The sequence below is a fragment of the Thalassophryne amazonica genome, chromosome 3 (genome assembly GCF_902500255.1).
Source record: "Thalassophryne amazonica chromosome 3, fThaAma1.1, whole genome shotgun sequence".
NCBI lineage: Eukaryota > Metazoa > Chordata > Actinopteri > Batrachoidiformes > Batrachoididae > Thalassophryne > Thalassophryne amazonica.
Window position 1 is genome coordinate 64712021 of NC_047105.1, and position 25389 is coordinate 64737409.

At 40.6% G+C, this 25389-nt stretch overlaps 1 protein-coding gene across 1 annotated transcript in view; it reads right to left on the minus strand.

Annotated features, from left to right (window-relative positions):
• The window catches only part of dstyk (dual serine/threonine and tyrosine protein kinase), an 81286-nt gene extending 65308 nt beyond the window's left edge, over nucleotides 1-15978 (minus strand). The window contains exon 1 of the mRNA XM_034166562.1: nucleotides 15786-15978. Within this exon, the coding sequence (XP_034022453.1) occupies nucleotides 15786-15978 (193 nt within the window). The remainder of the gene's footprint in view (nucleotides 1-15785) is intronic.
• Between the last annotated feature and the right edge of the window lie 9411 nt (nucleotides 15979-25389).

Genomic DNA, 25389 nt, shown 5'->3' on the forward strand with positions numbered 1-25389 from the left:
ACCGTTTTTGCAGTGCGACACCACTTTGAAGCGTGAACCAATGAAGCAATGTTTCGATCCACTAGCTCGTTGGTTCTTTGATTCACTGCTCTTCAGAAACGGCAAGTCCGCTTCTTAACCCCTCTCAAAGCCATTAAAATATCATGAGTCACTTTTGTGTGGATTAAAGTAACTAACTGGGACTCTTGTCTTGTAGTCAAGAAACGAGAATCGTCCTCCGTTCCATTGGCACAGCTCCAAATGCTGCGCCATCTCTGCCGAGACAGAGGCCAGTCGGAATTAATAACTTCAAAATGAATTGCCGCTTTAAATAAAATGACATCTCTTACAAACATTATAATACAGACAAGAAACTACAATCAACTAAAACTTTTTTTTCCTCCCAAAATGAAACGTCCTGCATTCTTTATAAATTACATCCTGAGGTGCAGCGCAGCCGGCTGCAAGAGATCAGCTCAGACATATGGAAAGACATTCATGCCAATAATGTCTGAAAGGAAATGCTTTTGACAAAAACTACAGATTATTTCTATTTATGTCCAGACATCAAGGATCCACCATGTAGAGTTTATTATGTCCAAAGTTTAACGATCCAGTGACCAATTTCATATTTATTTACTTTAAGACTCAATAAAATGTTGTTCAATTTCAATTCAATCAGCTTATAAAGCACCAAATCACAACAAAAGCCATCTCAAGGCTCCTCACATAGAATAGTTCAACATAAAAAAAATTTAAATAAATAAAAATTTAAAAATTCAAATACATAATTAAAAACAGAAGTAAAAGAAAAAAACGGATAAAAATAAAACTATTCATAAGAAAGATAATAAAAATAGGCTTTTAGTCTCGACTTAAAAATGTCCATGGACCCCCAACTGCCTCACAGTCGCAGGCAGACCGTTCCACAGAGTGGGTGCACGATAATCAATCAATCAATCAATTTTATTTATATAGCGCCAAATCACAACAAACAGTTGCCCCAAGGCGCTTTATATTGTAAGGCAAGGCCATACAATAATTACGGAAAAACCCCAACGGTCAAAACGACCCCCCTGTGAGGAACTACAAGTAAGCCTGCAGAAGCGCTCTATTGGGGTGATATGGTACTATGAGGTCCCTAAGATAAGATGGGACCTGATTATTCAAAACCTTATAAGTAAGAAGAAGAATTTTAAATTCTATTCTAGAATTAACAGGAAGCCAATGAAGAGAGGCCAATATGGGTGAGATATGCTCTCTCCTTCTAGTCCCCGTCAGTACTCTAGCTGCAGCATTTTGAATTAACTGAAGGCTTTTCAGGGAACTTTTAGGACAACCTGATAATAATGAATTACAATAGTCCAGCCTAGAGGAAATAAATGCATGAATTAGTTTTTCAGCATCACTCTGAGACAAGACCTTTCTAATTTTAGCGATCTTGCGTAAATGCAAAAAAGCAGTCCTACATATTTGTTTAATATGCGCATTGAATGACATATCCTGATCAAAAATGACTCCAAGATTTCTCACAGTATTACTAGAGGTCAGGGTAATGCCATCCAGAGTAAGGATCTGGTTAGACACCATGTTTCTAAGATTTGTGGGGCCAAGTACAATAACTTCAGTTTTATCTGAGTTTAAAAGCAGGAAATTAGAGGCCATCCATGTCTTTATGTCTGTAAGACAATCCTGCAGTTTAGCTAATTGGTGTGTCCCCTCTGGCTTCATGGATAGATAAAGCTGGGTATCATCTGCGTAACAATGAAAATTTAAGCAATGCCGTCTAATAATACTGCCTAAGGGAAGCATGTATAAAGTGAATAAAATTGGTCCTAGCACAGAACCTTGTGGAACTCCATAATTAACCTTAGTCTGTGAAGAAGAGTCCCCATTTACATGAACAAATTGTAATCTATTAGATAAATATGATTCAAACCACCGCAGCGCAGTGCCTTTAATACCTATGGCATGCTCTAATCTCTGTAATAGAATTTTATGGTCAACAGTATCAAAAGCAGCAATGAGGTCTAACAGAACAAGCACAGAGATGAGTCCACTGTCTGAGGCCATAAGAAGATCATTTGTAACCTTCACTAATGCTGTTTCTGTACTATGATGAATTCTAAAACCTGACTGAAACTCTTCAAATAGACCATTCCTCTGCAGATGATCAGTTAGCTGTTTTACAACTACCCTTTCAAGAATTTTTGAGAGAAAAGGAAGGTTGGAGATTGGCCTATAATTAGCTAAGATAGCTGGGTCAAGTGATGGTTTTTTAAGTAATGGTTTAATTTCTGCCACCTTAAAAGCCTGTGGTACATAGCCAACTAATAAAGATAGATTGATCATATTTAAGATCGAAGCATTAAATAATGGTAGGGCTTCCTTGAGCAGCCTGGTAGGAATGGGGTCTAATAGACATGTTGATGGTTTGGATGAAGTAACTAATGAAAATAACTCAGAACAATCGGAGAGAAAGAGTCTAACCAAATACCGGCATCACTGAAAGCAGCCAAAGATAACGATACGTCTTTGGGATGTTATGAGTAATTTTTTCTCTAATAGTTAAAATTTTATTAGCAAAGAAAGTCATGAAGTCATTACTAGTTAAAGTTAAAGGAATACTCGGCTCAATAGAGCTCTGACTCTGTCAGCCTGGCTACACTGCTGAAAAGAAACCTGGGGTTGTTCTTATTTTCTTCAATTAGTGATGAGTAGTAAGATGTCCTAGCTTTACGGAGGGCTTTTTTTATAGAGCAACAGACTCTTTTTCCAGGCTAAGTGAAGATCTTCTAAATTAGTGAGACGCCATTTCCTCTCCAACTTACGGGTTATCTGCTTTAAGCTGTGAGTCTGTGAGTTATACCACAGAGTCAGGCACTTCTGATTTAAAGCTCTCTTTTTCAGAGGAGCTACAGCATCCAAAGTTGTCTTCAATGAGGATGTAAAACTATTGACGAGATACTCTATCTCACTTACAGAGTTTAGGTAGCTACTCTGCACTGTGTTGGTATATGGCATTAGAGAACAAAGAAGGAATCATATCCTTAAACCTAGTTACAGTGCTTTTAAATGTTATTAAGAAATGATCAGACAGAAGGGAGTTTTCAGGGAATACTGTTAAGTCTTCAATTTCCATACCATAAGTCAGAACAAGATCTAAGATATGATTAAAGTGGTGGGTGGACTCATTCACATTTTGAGCAAAGCCAATTGAGTCTAATAATAGATTAAATGCAGTGTTGAGGCTGTCATTCTCAGCATCTGTGTGGATGTTAAAATCGCCCACTATAATTATCTTATCTGAGCTAAGCACTAAGTCAGACAAAAGGTCTGAAAATTCACAGAGAAACTCACAGTAACGACCAGGTGGACGATAGATAATAAATAAAACTGGTTTTTGGGACTTCCAATTTGGATGGACAAGACTAAGAGTCAAGCTTTCAAATGAATTAAAGCTCTGTCTGGGTTTTTGATTAATTAATAAGCTAGAATGGAAGATTGCTGCTAATCCTCCGCCTCGGCCCGTGCTACGAGCATTCTGGCAGTTAGTGTGACTCGGCGGTGTTGACTCATTTAAACTAACATATTCATCCTGCTGTAACCAGGTTTCTGTAAGGCAGAATAAATCAATATGTTGATCAATTATTATATCATTTACTAACAGGGACTTAGAAGAGAGAGACCTAATGTTTAACAGACCACATTTAACTGTTTTAGTCTGTGGTGCAGTTGAAGGTGCTATATTATTTTTTCTTTTTATGCTTAAATAGATTTTTACTGGTTATTGGTGGTCTAGGAGCAGGCACCGTCTCTACGGGGATGGGGTAATGAGGGGATGGCAGGGGGAGAGAAGCTGCAGAGAGGTGTGTAAGACTACAACTCTGCTTCCTGGTCCCAACCCTGGATAGTCACGGTTTGGAGGATTTAAGAAAATTGGCCAGATTTCTAGAAATGAGAGCTGCTCCATCCAAAGTGGGATGGATGCCGTCTCTCCTAACAAGACCAGGTTTTCCCTAAAAGCTTTGCCAATTATCTATGAAGCCCACCTCATTTTTTGGACACCACTCAGACAGACAGCAATTCAAGGAGAACATGCGGCTAAACATGTCACTCCCGGTCCGATTGGGGAGGGGCCCAGAGAAAACTACAGAGTCTGACATTGTTTTTGCAAAGTTACACACCGATTCAATGTTAATTTTAGTGATCTCCGATTGGCGTAACCGGGTGTCATTACTGCCGACGTGAATTACAATCTTACCAAATTTATGCTTAGCCTTAGCCAGCAGTTTCAAATTTCCTTCAATGTCGCCTGCTCTGGCCCCCGGAAGACATTTGACTATGGTTGCTGGTGTCGCTAACTTCACATTTCTCAAAACAGAGTCGCCAATAACCAGAGTTTGATCCTCGGCGGGTGTGTCGTCGAGTGGGGAAAAACGGTTAGAAATGTGAACGGGTTGGCGGTGTACACGGGGCTTCTGTTTAGAACTACGCTTCCTCCTCACAGTCACCCAGTCGGCCTGCTTTCCCGGCTGCTCGGGAACTGCCAGAGGGAAACTAACGGCGGCTAAGCTACCTTGGTCCGCACCGACTACAGGGGCCTGGCTAGCTGTAGAATTTTCCACGGTGCGGAGCCGAGTCTCCAATTCGCCCAGCCTGGCCTCCAAAGCTACGAATAAGCTACACTTATTACAAGTACCATTACTGCTAAAGGAGGCCGAGGAATAACTAAACATTTCACACCCAGAGCAGAAAAGTGCGGGAGAGACAGGAGAAGCCGCCATGCTAAACCGGCTAAGAGCTAGTAGCTGCGCTAAGCTAGCGGGTTCCTAAAACACACAAAGTGAATAATGTGTAAATAATTTAGAGGCGATTCAGCAGAGGGAGTGCTTTAGTTAAGGCACATGAAGATTACACTGTGAAACAAATCGTTATCTAGTTAACTAGATCAATCTAACCGCGCAGATTAAACAGCTAACAGATACAGCAAAACACCGCTGTGCTCCGGAACAGGAAGAGCCAACCACCAGCAGAGGCAAGCCAGTACAAGTACGATAAGAAAAAGCGCTTTGACCCGCTGACATAGAAAACCTGTAAAGCCTGCTTTTAGTACACAAAAAATTCACAAGCGGTATAGATAAGGGAATCGATAAGGAATCTGATCGATAATGGTATCGATAGCCATCCCCATGCGCAGCACAGCCTTGCTGCATGCAAGTCTGCGCAACATGGCGCTCCTGTACACAACCAAAAACTGAGTGCGTGCATCCAGAGGATTCAGCTGGAGAACATGATCACATCAGCACCCACCCTGTTTGTGCACAGAACAGGGAATCGAACCTCAACTCAGAAAACGGTCTCGGTCTCTCTCTGTCTCTCTCTCTCTCTGATCAAACAATAAGCCTTGTGACTCTTTAAAATAAAAGCCTGAGCGCACTTCCACAGAGGCATAAAATAGCAGCTGTGTCTACATACGAGGTCTGTCCAAAAAGTATCGGACCTTTTTATTTTTTGCAAAAACCATATGGATTTGAATCACGTGTGATTGCATCAGCCAAGCTTGAACCTTCGTGCGCATACGTGAGTTTTTTCACGCCTGTCGGTTGCGTCATTCGCCTGTGAGCAGGCTTTGTGTGAGCAGTGGTCCACCCCTCTCGTCGTATTTTTATTGCAAATAAATGTCTGAACGATTTGGAGCTTTGCTGCATCAAATTTTTTCTAGAAACTGTGAGAGACCTCCAGCTGGACACCATTTGGAAAATTTAGATGGCTTTCAGCGACGATTTTATGGGGATATGGCTCTCAGACGCTGTGGGCGGTCTTTAAACCAGCTGGAGCACTCCTTAATCTGTGTAATACCCATAAAATCGCATGCGCACGAAGGTTCAAGCTTGGCTGATGCAATACACGTGATTCAAATCCATATGGTTTTTGCAAAAAATAAAAAGGTCCAATACTTTTTGGACAGACCTCGTACGTGGCAGTAATGCAACTGTAAAAACCTCATGTTACAGTTCACTGTCTTCCAAGTGCAGCGATGAGTTCTGCACAGCCGGCAGGAGTGAACTGGTTTTAAATAGCGGCAACACGCGACTGTGTGCGCACATTAAAAAGCGAACACACGCAGCTGCAAACAGATCTACGAACACGGAAAAAGGCTGAGTACGCACGTATTTTGGGCGTATTAAAATGAAACAACGCCGCAATACACAGCTCTACGAATACGCCAGTGTGAAAGGGGTTTAAAGTAATTCAGAAAGTTTTTCATCCAGGTTTCATCTCTGAAAGAGCATGTTTGACAATAAAATGAGTCCAGGTCAGCTCTTTTCAAATAAGAAAATTATTAATATTAAAGGGGTTATATTGTTTAAAAAAAAATGCAATGGGAGGTGACAGTCTAGTGGTTAAGTGTTGAACTTCAGACCAGAAGATCCATGTTTCAAACCCCAGCCTGACCGGAAAATCACTAAGGGCCCTTGGGCAAGGTCCTTAATCCCCTAGTTGCTCCTGATGTGTAGTGAGCGCCTTGCATGGCAGAACCCTGACATCGGTGTGTGGGTGTGTCTGTGTGAATAGGTGAATGTGAGACCTAATTGTAAAGCGCTTTGAGCATCTGACGCAGATGGAAAAGCACCATATAAATGCAGTCCTTTTACCATCCCACTCAAAAATGTTGGGAAAAAAAAAATCTGTGAAGATGACAGCTCCTCACTGGATTAAAGCTACTGTGTGTGTAAATTTGCATTTACAGTCAGTCAATGTCACAGTGTTAAAGTGGGACTGGCTTAAAGCTGCTGTGTGTTAGTTTTGAAGAAGCAAACACATATGATCATCAAATATTGTGTTTTTAACCTTTTCAACATTATTCACGATCTAGCACAGTGGTGTCCAAAGAATTCCATAAAGGGCCAAGAGGGTGCAGGTTTTCTTTGCAGCCACCGACTCCAGCAGGTGATTTCACTGATGAACTCATCCAACCTGCTCAAAGGGATGTTAATCAGTAAAGTCACCTGCTGGAGTCAGTGGCTGCAAAGAAAACCTGCACCCTCTTGGCCCTTTCTGGAACACTTTGGACACCACTGATAGCATAACATAAAATGGCATGAAATAACAGAAAAATGAAATATGCATAATTTTTAAGTTAAACTGCCACAAATTGTCTTTTACAGTAGATTACGAAACATTAAAAATCTTGAATTACTTTAATTTATTCTGCCCACTAATGTGTGTGAAGGGCCATCATATCGAGCCAATGGCCACTGACTTAGGCACTGATTGGTTGTTAGCTTATACCTCTCTTAAAACATAACTCACTGCTTTTTGGTTTGGAGCAAAGTCCCTCCTACAGCACTACTTGATTTATTAGATGTCAGTGCTGAAGGCTGCTGGCCCACAGACTGGCACAGAAGAAGACAGCAGTGTGCAGACTTTATTTGTTCAACTTCATAATAATGTTATTTATAGCTCTTATCACTTTTTGTGTGAAGGTCATGTTGAAAGGTTCTGTGAATTAAATATATGCTGCAAAACATTTTAAAGAAAGTTGTGCTAACAGTGTGTTATGCTAAATTTTTACATCTTTTTGACATATTTTACTGCAAGCAAATATCAGCCTCAAATAACGGTAACGTCCTCCAAAACTTGTCGATAATCATATCGGCCCTTAAATATCCACATCGGTCGACCCCTACTCAGAATGCACCTTTTACACCTAAAATTTTCAAACACTCCATACCGCTCCGTATACACATACACATCATTTGACAATAACAACTGTACCTATGGCTGGACAACAGATATGCTTCAATCAGACAGACTACAACCTCAGTACTAGCCTGCTGGGCTTCCAGATACTAATTCTAGTTACAGTCTTAGTTCTTGCTGCCATTTCCACCAGACTGGAACAATGAGAGTGTACATCTCCAACACAGCCAATGAGTCCACCAATTTTGCACTGAGATTAGGGCTGCAGCTATTGATTATTTTAGTAATCGAGTATTCTATCAATCTATCTATTGATCACCGCCAGTCAATAGTCACTCCCCACGTCGAGCGGACCATGTGTTTTTTAAAAACAGACAAACACACAGGTTCGCTTTAAATGCGCAGTCAGTATATTTGAGATGACCAGCGTGGACTCTCTCTTAAAAGCCTTCATTTTATTCTGTGTCACACAGGAAAGCTGTAGCAGTAGTTTTCTTCTTTTTTTTTTTTAAATGGGGACTAGGGCTAAAACGATTAGTCGAGTAACTCAAATAATTTGATTACAAAAAAAAATTACAAAGAATTCTGTGCCTCAAAGCTTTGTTTAATGTTGTAGTACATATGCCAGGCCTGTGTGTGGCACTGTAATGTCCCCAGAAACAACAACAACAAAAAACAAAACAAAAAACAGAAGACAACTAGAGCATAACAGCTAATCAAATTAGCAATGATAGCTACACCTTTCCAACACAACACACAAAATAAAAAACAGCCTTTTAAGAGAAAGACGTTCCACATTGATCCTCTGAAATAGACCTACTGCGCATTTAAAGCAAAGCAGTGTGTTTGTCCATTTTTAAAAACACACAGTCCACTCTACGTGGGGAGTGACTATTCGCCTGGCAGCCAGCTGCTGTCTCTCGGCCTGCTGTGAGGGGAGCCCCTCACAGAGCTACAGCTCTGTTTCCGGCCACACTGACAAACAGTTTCTGAACAAAGATCCTCTTAGCAAAAGTCCACTCTTTCAACTGTGTTTTGCTCAGACTCGCACTGAGTGTTTCGCTTTTTAATTTTAAAATTTTGACTGTTAGGCTTGCATGTTCAACCTCAAGCTGAAATGCATCTGCTGAATGGTAGAGAAAGCCAAATTAAAAAAAAAAAAAAATCTCGCAGGGATGAAACTTGCAGAATTTGCTCACATAACAGGGTAAAGGGGCCTCTAAGTTTGAGTGCAGTGTGGCATGCCATTCTGGTTGTAGGCTGCCACCTGGTGGCCAAATAGGAACTAAAGTGCAAAAAATATACAAGGCTTGGTTCTTATGAAAAAAGTACAAAAAAATTGATGAGAATATGACAAATGGTTCATGAAATATATGGTTAATTGAAAGTGTTTATTTTTGCCAAATTCTGCAAGTTTCATGAAAATCGGAGGAAGTTGCCAATTTACCATATTTGCCCTCTTCGTGAAGTGGTCCAACAAAACTCATGCAAAAAGGGTCAATACCAAAAACAGACACAAAACTCTCTTTACCACTGAAACTAGAGATGCTGAGTATGAATATGAGCCATATTGCATCCCTTTTGACTTAGAGTGCATGGGGAAATCACTGTGCAAAAAAAGTGCCAATTTCGCATTTTGGCGGCAAAAAGCACCCCCTATACTTGTGTGCCCAAAGTCAGCTGCAAAAATGATCAAAACCAAAGTAAGAGGTCCTAATCTATCATCCCATGCATAAAAAACCTTGGCAGACGAAGGGTGCGGGCCACACCACCCCTGTGAAAACGTGCACAATCACAAAAAAATAGCAAATTGCAGCGCCACCTATGGGTTGCACCCTGAATCAGCCCCCAAAATTTTCACATTTTTGGAGAGTCCATACCTGATAGACTAACACAAATGAAAATCAATTTGGCTCACTCAGGGTGCACGGAAATATGAGCATTTGAAAAACTAAATTTTGTGATTTTGCCATTTTGGCTCATTTTAATCCTAAATTTCCAGCCCCCCCTAAAAAAGCAGACCCTATCAAGGATATAAAAAAAAGTGATTTTTGTTCATTTCTAACACATACCTACCCATAAAAAATTTGGGACAAATCTGAAGGGGTCATAAATCACCATCTGCCCCACTCTTAATAAATACTGGCTCTTAAACAAGTATCAAACTCCAAGTACATGGTAAAATAGCCTATTTCACTATATTATATGCAAGTGCCTATTTTAATTAGGCACTTGCATTTCACAAATTAGCCCATATAACATCAGCAAAAATGTGGATATTTCCTCTTCAGGCACTAGTGCCAGAGTATGGTTACTAGTTTAAAAAAAAAAAAAAAAAGTTATTTACCGGGTATTTCGTAATTTGTAAGCAATCACATGTTCTGTGCAATACTGAACTGTGACCATATACTTGTGAAATGTAACTGCCGTGCAGGTGAAGAGTGTGCTTGATGCAGGGTTTATTGAAGAAACAGGGTTAAGTGAAAACTGTGAGGTAGTTGGCACAGAGCTGGGGAAAAAAAACCTTCAGGGTTTTCACATTCTCAATGAGACTTCACTAGAACTCTGAGTTGATAACGTCAACTTCATGAAACTAACCCACTTGCTGGCAGGGTTTTCTTTAGTTATCACTAAATTCCTTCTCCTCCTAAACTGAAGCTTAAAGTCTGAAAGAAGCCTGAGATGTAGTAGGTCCTTTTCTTCAAGATTCAATTCAAGAACTTTGTCATTGTGTATGCACAATAAAACTGTACTTGCACGGACCTGAAATGGTGCTATTTAAAGGTAAAACATAAGAACACAAAGAACAGTGTGCAAATGAGCTTGGAAGTAGTAAGTGTAATTATGTGCAATGTGATGCGTGTGTGTGTGTGTGTGTGTGTGTGTGTGTGTGTGTGTGTGTGTGTGTGTGTGTGTGTGTGTGTGTGTGTGTGTCACTGGCTGGCAGAATACTGCACTAAAATTGCATACTGCACATGTAGTAAGAACATCAGAAAATAAAAAATCAGGAAAAAAAAATTGTGGCAGTCAGTAACAGTTACTTTTTTAGACCAAGCAGAGGGAAAAAAATATGGACTCACTCAATTCTGAGGAATAAATTATGGAATCACCCTGTAAATTTTCATCCCCAAAACTAAGACCTGCATCAAATCAGATCTGCTCGTTAGTCTGCATCTAAAACTGAGTGATCACACCTTGGAGAGCTGTTGCACCAAGTGGACTGACATGAATCATGGCTCCAACATGAGAGATGTCAATTGAAACAAAGGAGAGGATTATCAAACTCTTAAAAGAGGGTAAATCATCACGCAATGTTGCAAAAGATGTTGGTTGTTCACAGTCAGCTGTGTCTAAACTCTGGACCAAATACAAACAACATGGGAAGGCTGTTAAAGGCAAACATACTGGTAGACCAAGGAAGACATCAAAGCGTCAAGACAGAAAACTTAAAGCAATATGTCTCAAAAATCGAAAATGCACAACAAAACAAATGAGGAACGAATGGGAGGAAACTGGAGTCAACGTCTGTGACCGAACTGTAAGAAACCGCCTAAAGGAAATGGGATTTACATACAGAAAAGCTAAACTAAAGCCATCATTAACACCTAAACAGAAAAAAACAAGGTTACAATGGGCTGAGGAAAAGCAATCGTGGACTGTGGATGACTGGATGAAAGTCATATTCAGTGATGAATCTCAAACCTGCATTGGGCAAGGTGATGATGCTGGAACTTTTGTTTGGTGCTGTTCCAATGAGATTTATAAAGATGACTGCCTGAAGAGAACATGTAAATTTCCACAGTCATTGATGATATGGGGCTGCATGTCAGGTAAAGGCACTGGGGAGATGGCTGTCATTACGTCATCAATAAATGCTCAAGTTTACGTTGATATTTTGGACACTTTTCTTATCCCATCAATTGAAAGGATGTTTGGGGATGATGAAATCATTTTTCAAGATAATAATGCATCTTGCCATAGAGCAAAAACTGTGAAAACATTCCTTGCAAAAAGACACATATGGTCAATGTCATGGCCTGCAAATAGTCCAGATCTTAATCCAATTGAAAATCTTTGGTGGAAGTTGAAGAAAATGGTCCATGACAAGGCTCCAACCTGCAAAGCTGATCTGGCAACAGCAATCAGAGAAAGTTGGAGCCAGATTGACGAAGAGTACTGTTTGTCACTCATTAAGTCCATGCCTCAGAGACTGCAAGCTGTTATAAAAGCCAGAGGTGGTGCAACAAAATACTAGTGATGTGTTGGAGAGTTCTTTTGTTTTCATGATTCCATAATTTTTTCCTCAGAATTGAGTGAGTCCATATTTTTTTTCCGTCTGCTTGGTCTAAAAAAGTAACCGTTACTGACTGCCACAATTTTTTTCCTGATTTCTTATAGTGTTTCTTAAAGCCAGAAAGTTGCCATTTGAAATGACTTTAGTTTTGTGTCATGTCTGTGATCTGCTTTTTTTTCTACAAATTTAAACAACTGAATGAACATCCTCCGAGGCCGGTGATTCGATAATTTTTGCCAGGGGTTGTATAACGGCTGAGTGGATCCTTGTCATTTGTTTCGTGCTTTGTATGTCGCATGACATGGATTATTTGGCCCATTTGTGTTGCGTTGCATTTAGCGTGCAAATTTGGTTCCATATGTTTTGTACCATTGCACGTTGCAAACCCCGCCCACTAGTTACACAATTAGGAATTTCTGGAGATGATTAATTGTCAGACAAATAATTGCGATTGACGAATATATTGTCTATTTTTTTCTTTTTTTCCTTCTTTATATTCTACTATAATGATAATGATACTATAATGATACACATTCTGTGCTGTACACTTTAATGAATAGGGGCAATTTAATGATGTTTTGAACATCAAGAAAGACAGACATTAGTATCTTCTCCATTCTTTAATAGAATTTATTGTGATCAATCTCCTGCAACAGGGCAAGCATTGAAGCAAACTCGCAATCATCAAGAGTCAGTTGACGGGACACACCAGCTGCTGTTGAACCAGCTGGCGATTGTGCTGATGTGGTCTTTCCATGTTCAGCGTATTGCTGTGGATGGTGGGTCTGTAGATGTTGTTTCAAATTTGATGTTTTAGCGCTTTTGACTAGGGATGGGCATTGACAAGATTTTATCGATAGATGCCATTATCGATTCTGCTTATTGATCCGATTCCCTTATCGATACCTCTTATGAATTTTCTGTGTACTAAATGTAGGCTTTACAGGTTTTCTACGTCAACAACATTTTAAATTGGTCACTGGATCCTTGATCTCTGGACATAAATAAAAATAAATAAAATCTGTAGTTTTTGTCAAAAGCATTTCCTTTCAGACATTTTGACATGAATGTCTCTCCATACCTCTAAGCTGAGCTCAGCCAGCTGCTGCATATCAGCACAGAACGTCTAATTTTGGGAGGAAAAAACATTTTTATCGATTCCAGTTTGTTTGTATTACAACGTTTGGAAAGAGGTGTCATTTGATTCAACTGGGGAGGGGGTCTGAGACATGCTTTGTCCCCTGTTTACAATGGGGAACTCAGGTCAAAGCAGTTTCAGCCTTTTGTTCATGGTAATTAGTCATTCACGTCATCAGGGGAGTCGTCAGGAGAGGCGTCAGTCCCATCGTTAGGAGGGACCGCTGCCCTGTCTTTAGGAGGGGCAAACAAGAGCACAATAGGTGCTAATTAGAGCAATTGTTTAGTCACTAGCCTATAGCAGTCTGCCTCTCAGTAAGAGGGGTCTGGTTAGGTTTAAAACTCCAGCTTTTGTGGCTTGTTATTCTTCTCTACAAGAGTCAAGACAGAGGTCAGACTACCAGAGCAAGAATTTTAGCTGAGGAAGCTTCTGCGATTTGAAACGAAATGTCCTCGCATCAAGCAACCCAGTCCAGTCAAAGATTCAAGCTTCTCTACTATGGAACCATCTGGACAACAGAGCCTTCACAGAAATATTGCGACCAACTGTAATCACGAATATAAAAAATATTCGCAAATATGATCACAATTGGCGAATACTGTAATAACTGTGACTGCCCTACCACTAGTGGGGGAGGCATTTCCCTAGGGGGGAGCACAGGGGGCATCCTTACCAGTTGCCCGAACCACCTCAGTTGGCACCTTTCAACGCGAAGAAGCAGCGGCTCTACTCCGAGCTCCCCACAGATGACCAAACTTCAAAAGCCACCCTCCTAAGGAAGCCCATTTCAGCCGCTTGTACCTGCAATCTGGTTCTTTTGGTCATGACCCAAACCTCATGACCATAGGTGAGAATAGGAACGAAGATTGACCAGTAGATCGAGAACTTCGCCTTTTGGTGCAGCTCCCTTTTCGTCACAAAAGTACAGTAGAGCAAATGTAACACCACCCCTGCTGCGCCGATTCTCTGGCCAATCTCACGCTCCATTGTCCGTCTCACTCCTGAACAAGACCCCAAGGTACTTGAACTCCTTCAGTTTGGGCAAGACCACATTTCGTACCTGGAGTAGGCAATCCATCCTGGTGAGAACCATGGCCTCAGATTTAGAGGTGCTGATCCTCATCCCAGCCGCTTCACACTCAGCTGCGAACCAATCCAGTGAGTGTTTGAGGTCACCAGCTGATGAAGCCAACAGGACCACATCATCTGCAAAAAGCAGTGATGAGACCCTGAGCAATCAAACTGGAAACCCTCCTCCCCCCAACTACGCCTCAATATCCTGTCCATGAATATCACAAACAGGACTGGTGACAAGGTGCAGCCCTGGCGGAGGCCATACCCCACCGGAAATGGATCCGACTTACTGCCGAGTACGTATTTAGTTAAAAGTTTAAAAAAAATCTGTGTAACATCATTCTGTGTAAATATCTCATGTTACAATGTGGACACCTGCTGCTTTTGGACAAGTGCAGCCTATATGCACAATTTTTTTTCTTTTTAAAGTTAGTGGGTACAGCTTATATTCAGATGCACTCAATAGTCCGGAAATTACAGTAAACTTGAAACTGACTTTACCATAAATGACAGACAGTAATAATCTGTAAAAAGTTTTTTGTGCTCAGTGCAAAAAAAAAAAAAAAAAAAAAAGCGAAGAATTGCAGTTCACCTTTTACGCACTGACATTTTCATCTTTCTTTACCAAATGTTAACTTAAATATACCAGGGCCTTGTTTCATAAAGCAGTCTAATATTTTAGTCTACTAAGCTTACTTAGTCAACTACAACTAGTTGCCCAACATTATCCATCTAATCTCATTTCACATCGACGGCTAAGCTTGTAAATTTGCCGTCTTACATTAGTAAACAATTTTCACGGTCAAAGCAGCCTCGCAAGTGCCGTTGCCAAGAAACGCTCTAGCAAGAAGAAAAATTCAAGTCACTAACTGGTGATCAATTTTGCAAATTGAAGGCACCAGCCTTCAAATTAAGGCAAACTGGATACAGATAAATGTGCAGCCCTAATATAATCATCACCGACATAATTTTGGAACTGCTGATCCTGAAACAAGAAATGTTGGCTGATATGACGGGAAAGAAAAAAACATGAAGTCTTGTCCTCCCTGTCTGAGAATCAAACCCCAGTCTCCCACATGACAGGTAGGGCTACTTATCACTATGTACTACTGAGGAGTTAGCAAACAGCACAGAGTCACAGAACATTACAGCGGCTCCTGCAAGTCTAGCCCCTAAAATTTAAGGGTTACGGCTGCTGTAACTGTAACCACTTACTTTAAAATACAAGAGTGGAATGCAGAGGTTGAATTTGGAATTACATTATCATCGTATTACTATTGTTGGTGTTTTTTGTTGGGGTTTTTTTTATAATTACATTTTTGCTTAACTTTCTAAATGTTGTCAGGGTTTTACTTCTGTATCAATAAGATTAAATTTTCTGTGTATCTTTATTGTCCCTTACTGTCTGTACTTGCTTGTAACTTGCATGAAGGATTGAGTGGTTCTGATCTTACTGCTCGCAAACACAAAATACGCCCATGAACATGGGTTGGTGATCCGACATGTTGCATAAAACTGTCACATTCTGACCCCAGTTTGGACTTGTCCAGAGGTTGCCCCTAGTTTTGAGCTGTTGCAGGTGATCAGACTCACCTGCCTCCAGAGAAGCTCCGTCTGAGCTCATGGTTGAAGAACAGGCGTTGCTGTAATTCTGCCTGATTTCACGGAAAAAGACGTTGGTCTCCTTCATGTTGTTTTTCAGCTGGACAGAGTACTTGTTGTAGCTGTTAAACACCCGCGTTAGCTCCCGAACTAAGAGAGTTGGTCTCTGTATATTTCCATCCATGGTGAAACGGACAGACGTTTGTAATATACAAGTTATCAATTAAAAAAAAAAAAAAATCTACCTCCTGCTCTGTTGTGCCTTTTCCCTTAGACGCTAGTTAATAATCATTCTTCCCCAGACAACGTGTTGGACAGTTAATTTCGCGTTACTAAATAAAAGCTGTGCATAAATTTGATCGTCTATCATGCTGAAGCTGACTAGCGCAGCTACCTAGCTTGACGTGCTCGGTGCTGTCGTCCAATGTGAAACGTTGCAAAAAAATTAAATAACCTAGCAAACACAATAAGCACTATTGAGACATTTTGTTTTAGTCGTCGTTTCGACTTCGCGCTGTCTGCAATACTGAGTGTCTGAAAAAACAAACAGCAAAACTGCGCCTCAGCTAAAGCCTTTAGCGCTGCTAACCACAAGGAATCTCCTGTCTGTGCGTCCTCGTCTTGGCTCCTAACCCCATTTAAATAGTTCTACTTTTACAGCCATGCATCTCAGGGCACAGCTGACAAATGACAGCGGCCTGTGCGCCACAAATCCTCGCTGTTTTCCAGATGAGTCTCCGTGTGGAAAAATAAATAAATAAAATCTTCTCAAGACGGCGTCGGGCCGAAGGAGCCAGCAGACGTCTTCCACTTCAATGACAATTTAAATTAAATAGTTTCTTTTTCAGTAGTAACGAACATAAGAAGTGTGGTGCAGAATAAAGTGAATCCGATCTAAACCGACCAAGGCACGAAATCACTGCAAACAAATCGACAAAATCCAAAAGGCGACGGCTATAGCACGCGCTGCATTCTGGGAATTGTAGGAAGATAGCTGCCTGGCTCGTACCGACCGAGGTGTGGAGCAGTTTTTTGTTGTCAGTCTGGCTCAAAGAAGTGTTTTAAATTATTTGCTTCCATTCTTAAGAAATGGAGCGTGAACTAGTTCTAGAATGACTGAAAGCGGAGCATATTAGCGTACATAGTCGCTGATGGATGAAAGATGGATGAATTGGTTTGTTTATGTTTGTGACAAGGATCAAAAACACCTGTTACATCATTGGGTTTTTTGACGAATCTTATGTATTGTTACATGAAATGACCCGGTAATATGTTATAGAGGCTTATTAGAGCTGTTTTCTTGAAGTTGCTATAGTTGATTGATGTAAATACGACATTTGAATGAGCTGTGATACCGCTGTTTATGGGAAACACGAATGTCCATGTTTGTTTATGCAGATCATAACAACTGCTTTAGCAAGATTTTACAACCCCAATTCCAATGAAGTTGGGACGTTGTGTGAAATGTAAATAAAAACAGAATACAATGATTTGCAAATCCTCTTCAACCTATATTCAATTGAATTCACCACAAAGACAAGATATTTAATGTTCAAACTGATAAACTTGATTGTTTTTGTGCAAATATTTGCTCATTTTGAAATGGATGTCTGCAACACATTTCAAAAAAGCTGGAACAGTGGTATGTTTACTACTGTGTTACATCACCCTTCCTTCTAACAACACTCAATAAGCGTTTGGGAACTGAGGACACTAATTATTGAAGCTTTGTAGGTGGAATTCTTTCCCATTCTTGCTTGATGTACGACTTCAGTTGTTCAACAGTCCGGGGTCTCTGTTGTGGTATTTTGTCCTTCATAATGCGCCACACATTTTCAATGGGCGACAGGTCTGGACTGCAGGCAGGCCAGTCTAGTACACGCACCCTTTTACTATGAAGCCACGCTATTGTAACACGTGCAGAATGTGGCTTGGCATTGTCTTGCTGAAATAAGCAGGGACGTCCCTGAATAAGACGTTGCTTGGATGACAACATGTGTTGCTCCAAACCTGGATGTACCTTTCAGCATTGATGGTGCCATCACAGATGTGTAAGTTGCCCATGCCATGGGCACTAACACACCCCCATACCATCACAGATGCTGGCTTTTGAACTTTGTGCTGGTAACAATCTGGATGGTGTTTTTCCTCTTTTGTCCGGAGGACATGACGTCCATAATTTCCAAAAACAATTTGAAATGTGGACTCATCAAATGACAACACACTTTTCCACTTTACACCTGTCCATTTCAAATGAGCTTGGAGATATTCACAGGTTTGACAGTAAATTTCTAATTTCTCTTCTTCTCCGTGTTCTCCTTTATGTAACATACAATTTCTCCCACACTCCCTTCACCGCCCATGTATGTGTCTTCAGGTCTGAGTGATATAGAACAGTTGTTGTTAGAGAGTGATGGGAACCAAATAAACATAACAAATAAAAAGTAATAAATCTTCACATTACAGACAGACAAAGCAGGAACAAGTCAAAACTGAGAATATTTGCCTGATAAATGACAAAAATAAATCATTTCTCAAAACAGTAATTCAGAAAAACAATATTGTTGCATAACATATTACAATTAGGTGGATGTTGATATATTTCACTAAATGTGACTACATTGACAACACTCTCAAATTGAGAATTTACTGAATGGTGGTAAACATGAAGAAAAATACTGTATTCAGACTGAGCCAGGAAAATGTTACAGGAGAAGAAAATAGTGTTTTAATAATTTGTTCCCTAAAATTAGTCACGTTTGGAAATTGAACAGGAAGGTTATTATTAATCTGGTTCCATATTTTTTATTGTTGTGACTGCTTGTAAGGGAAAGAAAAAGGGAAAAGAAAAGAAAAGAAAAGAAAGGAAAAAGAAAAAGAAAAAATCCTGTAGAGTACTAACTCTCTCATCAATACAATTCGAGATTTCCTGTTGGAGATGGTTTCAGGCGCTATTAATTGGCTCCCTCTTCTGGCAGACACCTTGAATTACATAAACACTAAATTAATATACACAGTCATCTTCAACTGCTTATGCAAGATCGGGTCACAGGGGGCTGGGGCCTATCCCTGCAGAAATGAGGTACATCCAGCGCGCAGAACACCAGTCATGTACACAAACTCATTCACGGTCAATTTTAAAGTTTCCAATTCACGTAACCTGCATGTCTTTGGAAATGGGAGGAAGCCAGAGCACCTGGCGGGAACCCACGCGAACTTGCCAACTCCACACAGAAGGGCCCAGGCAGGAAGCGATACCAGGACCTTCTTGCTGTGAGACAACATTGCTAACCACTAATCCACAATTCTGCCTAAATAACTGGGTATAGCTAAAAAAAAAAAAAAAAAAAATGAATGATTGAATGTTCCCATGTAGAGCTCATTCATAAGTGGTGTGTGTGTGTGTGTGTGTGTGTGTGCGGGGGCGTTGGAACTCAAAATCCAAAAATGGTAAATACAAAGACAGTCATTTGGTCAGAAGGTCAGAAAACACTGCAGTCATTTTTTAGAGAACTGTGTAGTGAACATAACATTCATAGCAGGCTTAAATACTGAATGTGAAGCCTTTGGGAACAGTAACATCTGACTGCATGCTATAGTCTGGATTATATATGATGTTCTGATTTTATTGCCTACATGCAGATATACAATACAGTCTGTGTGGATACAAGCCCTTGGTTTTGTTCAAATATTTGTATTTTAAGCACAGGATGGCGCTATAGGTACTAAAATATTTCAAAGGCATGCATTCATGGTCTACTGAAACGTTGTGTGTTAGATTGCTTTATATATATATATATATATATATATATATATGTTGGGAAAGTGTAGTGACACGGACCCACAACAGGGGGCGTAAATGAACGGACAATGGAAGGAGACAAATTATAACACTTTACTGTTGTGAATGTCACAACCAAACACAGCAGATTCAGAATGTGCAACAGTCAATTAATAAAGGTGTCGTGTGGGCAGGCTCGACGATAGGAGATGCCCGTCTGGAAACGAACCGGAACCACACGATTTCCACCGCCACCTGAACCCGAGGAATACTGGAGCCGCCAAGTACCGGAGTCCCCAGGTGGCCACCTTCCCGGCGTGTCGGATCTGGTACTGCTGGCAGAAAGCAAAAGACAGTCAAAGGGTGGGTGTGTGAACACCCAATAACAATGGTGAGAATGCCACCTCCACCTCTCACTCAACACGTTGCAGCGGTCTCAGATGAAAAGGAGCGCCGTCTTGCACAGCCTCCGCAAAAACGACCGGTTCTCCTGCAAACACTCACAATAACAGATTTATAAATCTCACAAAAAGGCTGAGAGTATTACCTCCAGATGAAGATGATATCTCGGCAGTTTGGTGGAGGTGTCTTCCTGCTTTTATACCAGATGTGATGATTAGTGACAGCTGTCACAGCTGTCACAGCTGTCACCACGGCTTGTTCCTGAGGCGGCATCGCCCTCTCGCGCCTGAAGCCCGCACATCAGGCAGGGCGCCTTCTGGTGGTGGGCCAGCAGTACCTCCTCTTCAGCGGCCCACACAACAATATATATATATATATATATATATATATATATATATATATATATATATATATATATATGTTATATATATATATATATATATATATATATATATATATATATATATATATATATATATATATATATATATATATATATAACATATATATATATATATATATATATATATATAACATATATATATATATATATATATATATATATATATGTTAGAAATGAATGACATAGAATCAAGAGAATGTGATATGTTTGTAGAGAAAACACATTAGACTTTCAAATTTAGAAAAGCATAATTTGCAACTTTTGGTCAGCTCACTGGATGTGGTTCATTGAGTCCCTTCCAAAAAAGTACAAGTTTGACACTTGACCTTGTCATCAACCTTGGAGAAGGTCAATGACCAAGAGAAGCTCAAGACCCATTTGTACAGGCTTGCTTTTAGTTTCTGCATTTTATATTTCTGTGTTTCTTAAATTATTGTATAATACAAATAAACCATATGCTATAATACAAATAAACTTTACTTTCTTTCTTACTTACTTGGACAGGTCAAGTCTGGGAGCATGCGCTGGTTAACACACACTGCCACATTCACCACATTACGGAACAGCCTTGGGTCATCCAGGTTGACATCTGGTCTTTCCCCATCCCTCTAAAAAGAACCATCAATCTGGCACAGCCAAGTGAAATGTGGGTGCATGCCCTTAGCCTTCTCCAGCTGCTGGGGTCCTGAAAACTGAGGCACCTGTGACAAATGCACCACATGGCCAAAATACCACAACAGAGGTGATAATCCTCATCTGACTTTGGCATTTAAAGTCATTTATCATAACTCAGGTCCTGATTGAGTTAGAGCCCCCGCCAAATATCTTTCAGATTAGGAGAAAATATTTCACACAGCACCTTTTCTTAGTCCTCTCATTTCTAACTTTGCTACATCCTGCAAAAAAAAAGTTGCTCATGAAATGACAAGTACCACCTTTGGAGCTAGTTTTGGACACCTTCCGGTATGGGGTGATTTGCTTTTGGCCTAGATAAATTCCGGTTTATCTTGTATTTGTGTCCATTTACCAAACACTGTAATTAGGTCAGGATGACCACATAGTTTAATAACAGATCATAGGCTATCGTCATGGCACTGACTTGGTTTGGAAACTCACTCATGCTGTGCTTTTCTAACACAACGGGATTCAAAGCAGAGACTGTTTCTTTCCTGCAGACTGCCCTACAGAGTCAAATCAGAAATGCGTTTACTTTCTCATTCACTCTGAAACATTTTATGTTTTGTGTGGTCAGCTTCATTACATTGTTAATATACATCCATTCCTGCATTTCAGACCTGCAACACATTAAAATAAATAAAATAAAAATAAACTTGGGACAGTAAAGTGTACACTACTTTGTAATGTTGCCATTCTTGAAAGACATTTTGACATTGAGAATACCAAGCAATTTTTAGGTGTTATTTTGTCCTATTCTTCCTGTAAGCACATCTTAAGGTGTGCAACAGTATCGGGTCTTTGTTGCTGTATTTTTCATTTCAAACTTCTCCACACATTTTGTGCTTGGGACAGATCAGGACTGCAGGCAGGCCAGTCCTGTATCCATACCCTTTCCTTCAACTGCCATGCCTTTGTAATGTGTACAGAATGTGGTTTTGCATTGTCTGGATGAAAAATTAATGAACATCCCTGGAAAAGATGTTATTTTGCAGGCAGCATATGTTGCTCTAAAATTAATTTAACCAGGTTAGTTCCATTGAGATCAAGATCTTTTTTGCAAGGGAAACCTGGGCAACTATAAAGTTTCCAATTTACCTAACCTGCATGTCTTTAAATGTGGGAGGAAACCCATGTAAGCACAGGGAGAACATGCAAACCCCACACAGAAAGGCCACAGGAGGGAATCAATCCCATGACCTTCTTGCTGTGAGGCAACACTGCTAACCACTGTCCCACCGTGCTGCCAAACTCAATGTACTTTTCTGTATTAATGCTGTCATCAGAGAAGTGTAAATTACAATTGGCAAGGGCAGTGATGCAAGCAATACCATGACAGATGCTGGGTTTTAGGCTTGTTGAAAACAGTTTGGATGGTCTTTTCCATTTTTGGTCCGGAACACACAACTTCCATTTCCACCAAAAAAAAAAAAAAAAAAATACACACTTCCACTGTATGATGCCTCCAAGCCTTGAAAAGTTGACACTGCTTCTGAACAAGGTTAAGTACCGGTAATACTTCTTTATTGCACAGTAAAGATTTAAGTGGTATTTGTGAATATAACTTTGTATTGTGGTACTTGACAAAGGTTACCCAAAGTAATCCCTTGCCCATGTTGTTATATCAGATACTGATACTGAATAATGGTTCTTGATGCACTGCTGTCTGAAGGATTGGAGATCACGTGTTCAGTTTAGTCTTGCACCCTTGCCCTTTACACACTGAAACAAATCTGGGAATATGTACTGATGCTGTGAGATTACACATCTACACCATGGAGCCTCTTTTGGTCCTAGATGGCAACCACCCAGGCTTAGAACCAGTCCATTCCTATTTATCTGCTGCAGTCAAGTGAAATGTGGGTGGCCAGCTGGCTTTCTCCAGCCCTCAACATGGAAGTACCTGTGTGCAGGATCATGCACAGAGAAACATGTTACATGGCTAAAATGTTGTAGCTGCCATTCCTTTACAATGTTGGTGAAACATTTCATCTGATTCTCCCTAAATAACCATTTGTTTGACAATTTAATTCCAGCAGTATCCAAGAAACCTTTGGGGCCAAGTCAGTTATACCATAAGAAAGGAAGCACCAGGACGTTTGTTCTCCTGCAAAGATACTGGTACTGCCAAACATCTCATGATTCCTGAAACTGTGCAGATGTCCCATAATCACAGAGGCTGAGGACCCAGAGACGCGAATGTCCCTGCAGAGACAAGTGCATGTCTCTACAAGTTCAGCGCTTTCACCGCATACAGATACAATTCTGATAGCCGAGTCTCACTGAAGCCTGGTCTTGATTCAGGACAATCACACAGCCAGACACTCCCATTCCTCACTCAGCTTCTCTAGTGCTGCTATCAAGGTATCCATTTATTCCACTGACTGCCCTCCTCCGGTCCATAATCTTATAAATCTAGTCTATTTATATTTAAAACTTTTCAACAAACTGGAGTAGAGGGGAAATTATCCACTGAACCACTGGGGTATTGATTTACATCTGATCATTGTTCTTTCTAACATGTCAAAAATCTCCAGTATTCAAATGTTATCATTTGCTTTTTGAATAGACTGTTAGACTTTTAAGGAAACAATGGCACCTCTGCAGCAGTGTTTCACACCTATTCACTTTGTATTCATAATGTCTACAGTCACAGTCCTGCAGACAGCCTGTCTGTCACACCAGGCAGTAAAACCTCCTCTGTGAAATGTGTTTCAGACAGGAACGTCTGGGGGAGAAATGAGAAACAGCCATTTCTTCCACAGCAAAATGATAAATGAACCTAACCGATGAGGAAAAATCCTGAATTAGTCTACTGGACTGGGTCCTTGTGTAATCTCATACTTAGACACAGACAAACAGGTTATGTAGTATTCAAAAACCTTTAGAATGGGGGTGAGAGTCCAGACTACGTCCAGTTTATATGTGCAGTGTCTGCCTGAGCACATAGCTGTTTATCTTCTCAGCTCTGGAGAAACAGATTGCATTTCTGTAATGATTTTGCATCGGCGAATGTCACTATGCATTGACACTTCACATTCACCTATTCACACCTGTGCCATGCAAGGCTCTCAAATGCATGCTGAGAGAAATCTGGCTCAAAGATAAATGCCACGTGCACACCAGACTGAGACTTACAAGACCATGACATGTTGTCAACTCTCACAAATCTTGGCTGGTCTCCAGTTTGATCTGTTATTTGTGTTTACACCAAACATGCATTGCGACTGAATTGTGCGTGTGTATGTTAATATCCGCAATCAGTGATGCAACCCTATGCAGATTCAACTGAGAGTCTATTATGGCTCATAGGATCATGTTGGGATTGGGTTGGGACCTATGAGAGTTAATGAGACCGATTATGAGACCTGTGTATCTTTTAACCGGTTGCACAACTGCTGCAAGTGTTTGAAACCGTTCAATACACACGCGCATCTGTTGGAGACGAATGGAGAGTGATGACGACCATGAGGGATCTTTCTTCTGACCATGGAGACTTGACTGTGACCAGCCTGCAAACCCGGTGAGAAGCAGCGAGAATGAAAGTGAGCAGAGGCCATTTTTTGATCACACATCGGTCGTGGACTTGGTGTAAACGGGGTGAAAGATAAAGATCAACTTTATGTATCCTGAAGGAAATTATTTTGCCAGAGTACAGAAACAGTAAACAAATGGTTAAATACACAATTACAGAAAGTGTCAAATAGAAATCATTCAAATAATTTTATTTTTTTACAGTAAGTACAACAAATTTATGTTTGACAATATTGCACATAACTCTGAATAAATCTGTTCTTTATAAATTCATCCTGCAGAAGGGGGAGGAAATATGCAGTTTGATTTCCACAGGTAGGAAAGACCTCCTGTGGTGTTCTGTGGTGCACCTAGGTGGTCTCAGTGTATGGCTGAAGGTGCTCTGACAGGATGTCAGTGTGGCATGCAGGGGGTGGGAGGTGTTATCAAGGATGCTGAGCAGCTTCCTCAGCATCCTCCTCTCTGACACCTCCATAACAGACTCCAACTCAACCCCCATGACAGAGCCAGCTCTCCTGATGAGCTTGTTGAGTCTGTTCGTGTCAGCTTCCTTCAGCCTGCTGCGCAAGCACACTACAGAGTAGAAGATGGCACTGGAGACCACTAAATGATAACAGACATTGAAAGATCTGAGCCTCCTGAGGAAGTACAGTCGGCTCTGACCCTTCTTATACACAGCATCTGTGTTTACAGTCTAGTCCAATTTGTTGATATAGACACCCAGGTACTTGTAGTAGTCCTCTGTTCCACTGATGGTAACTGAGTTATGGTGAGTCTTCTCTGAAGTCCACCACCAGCTC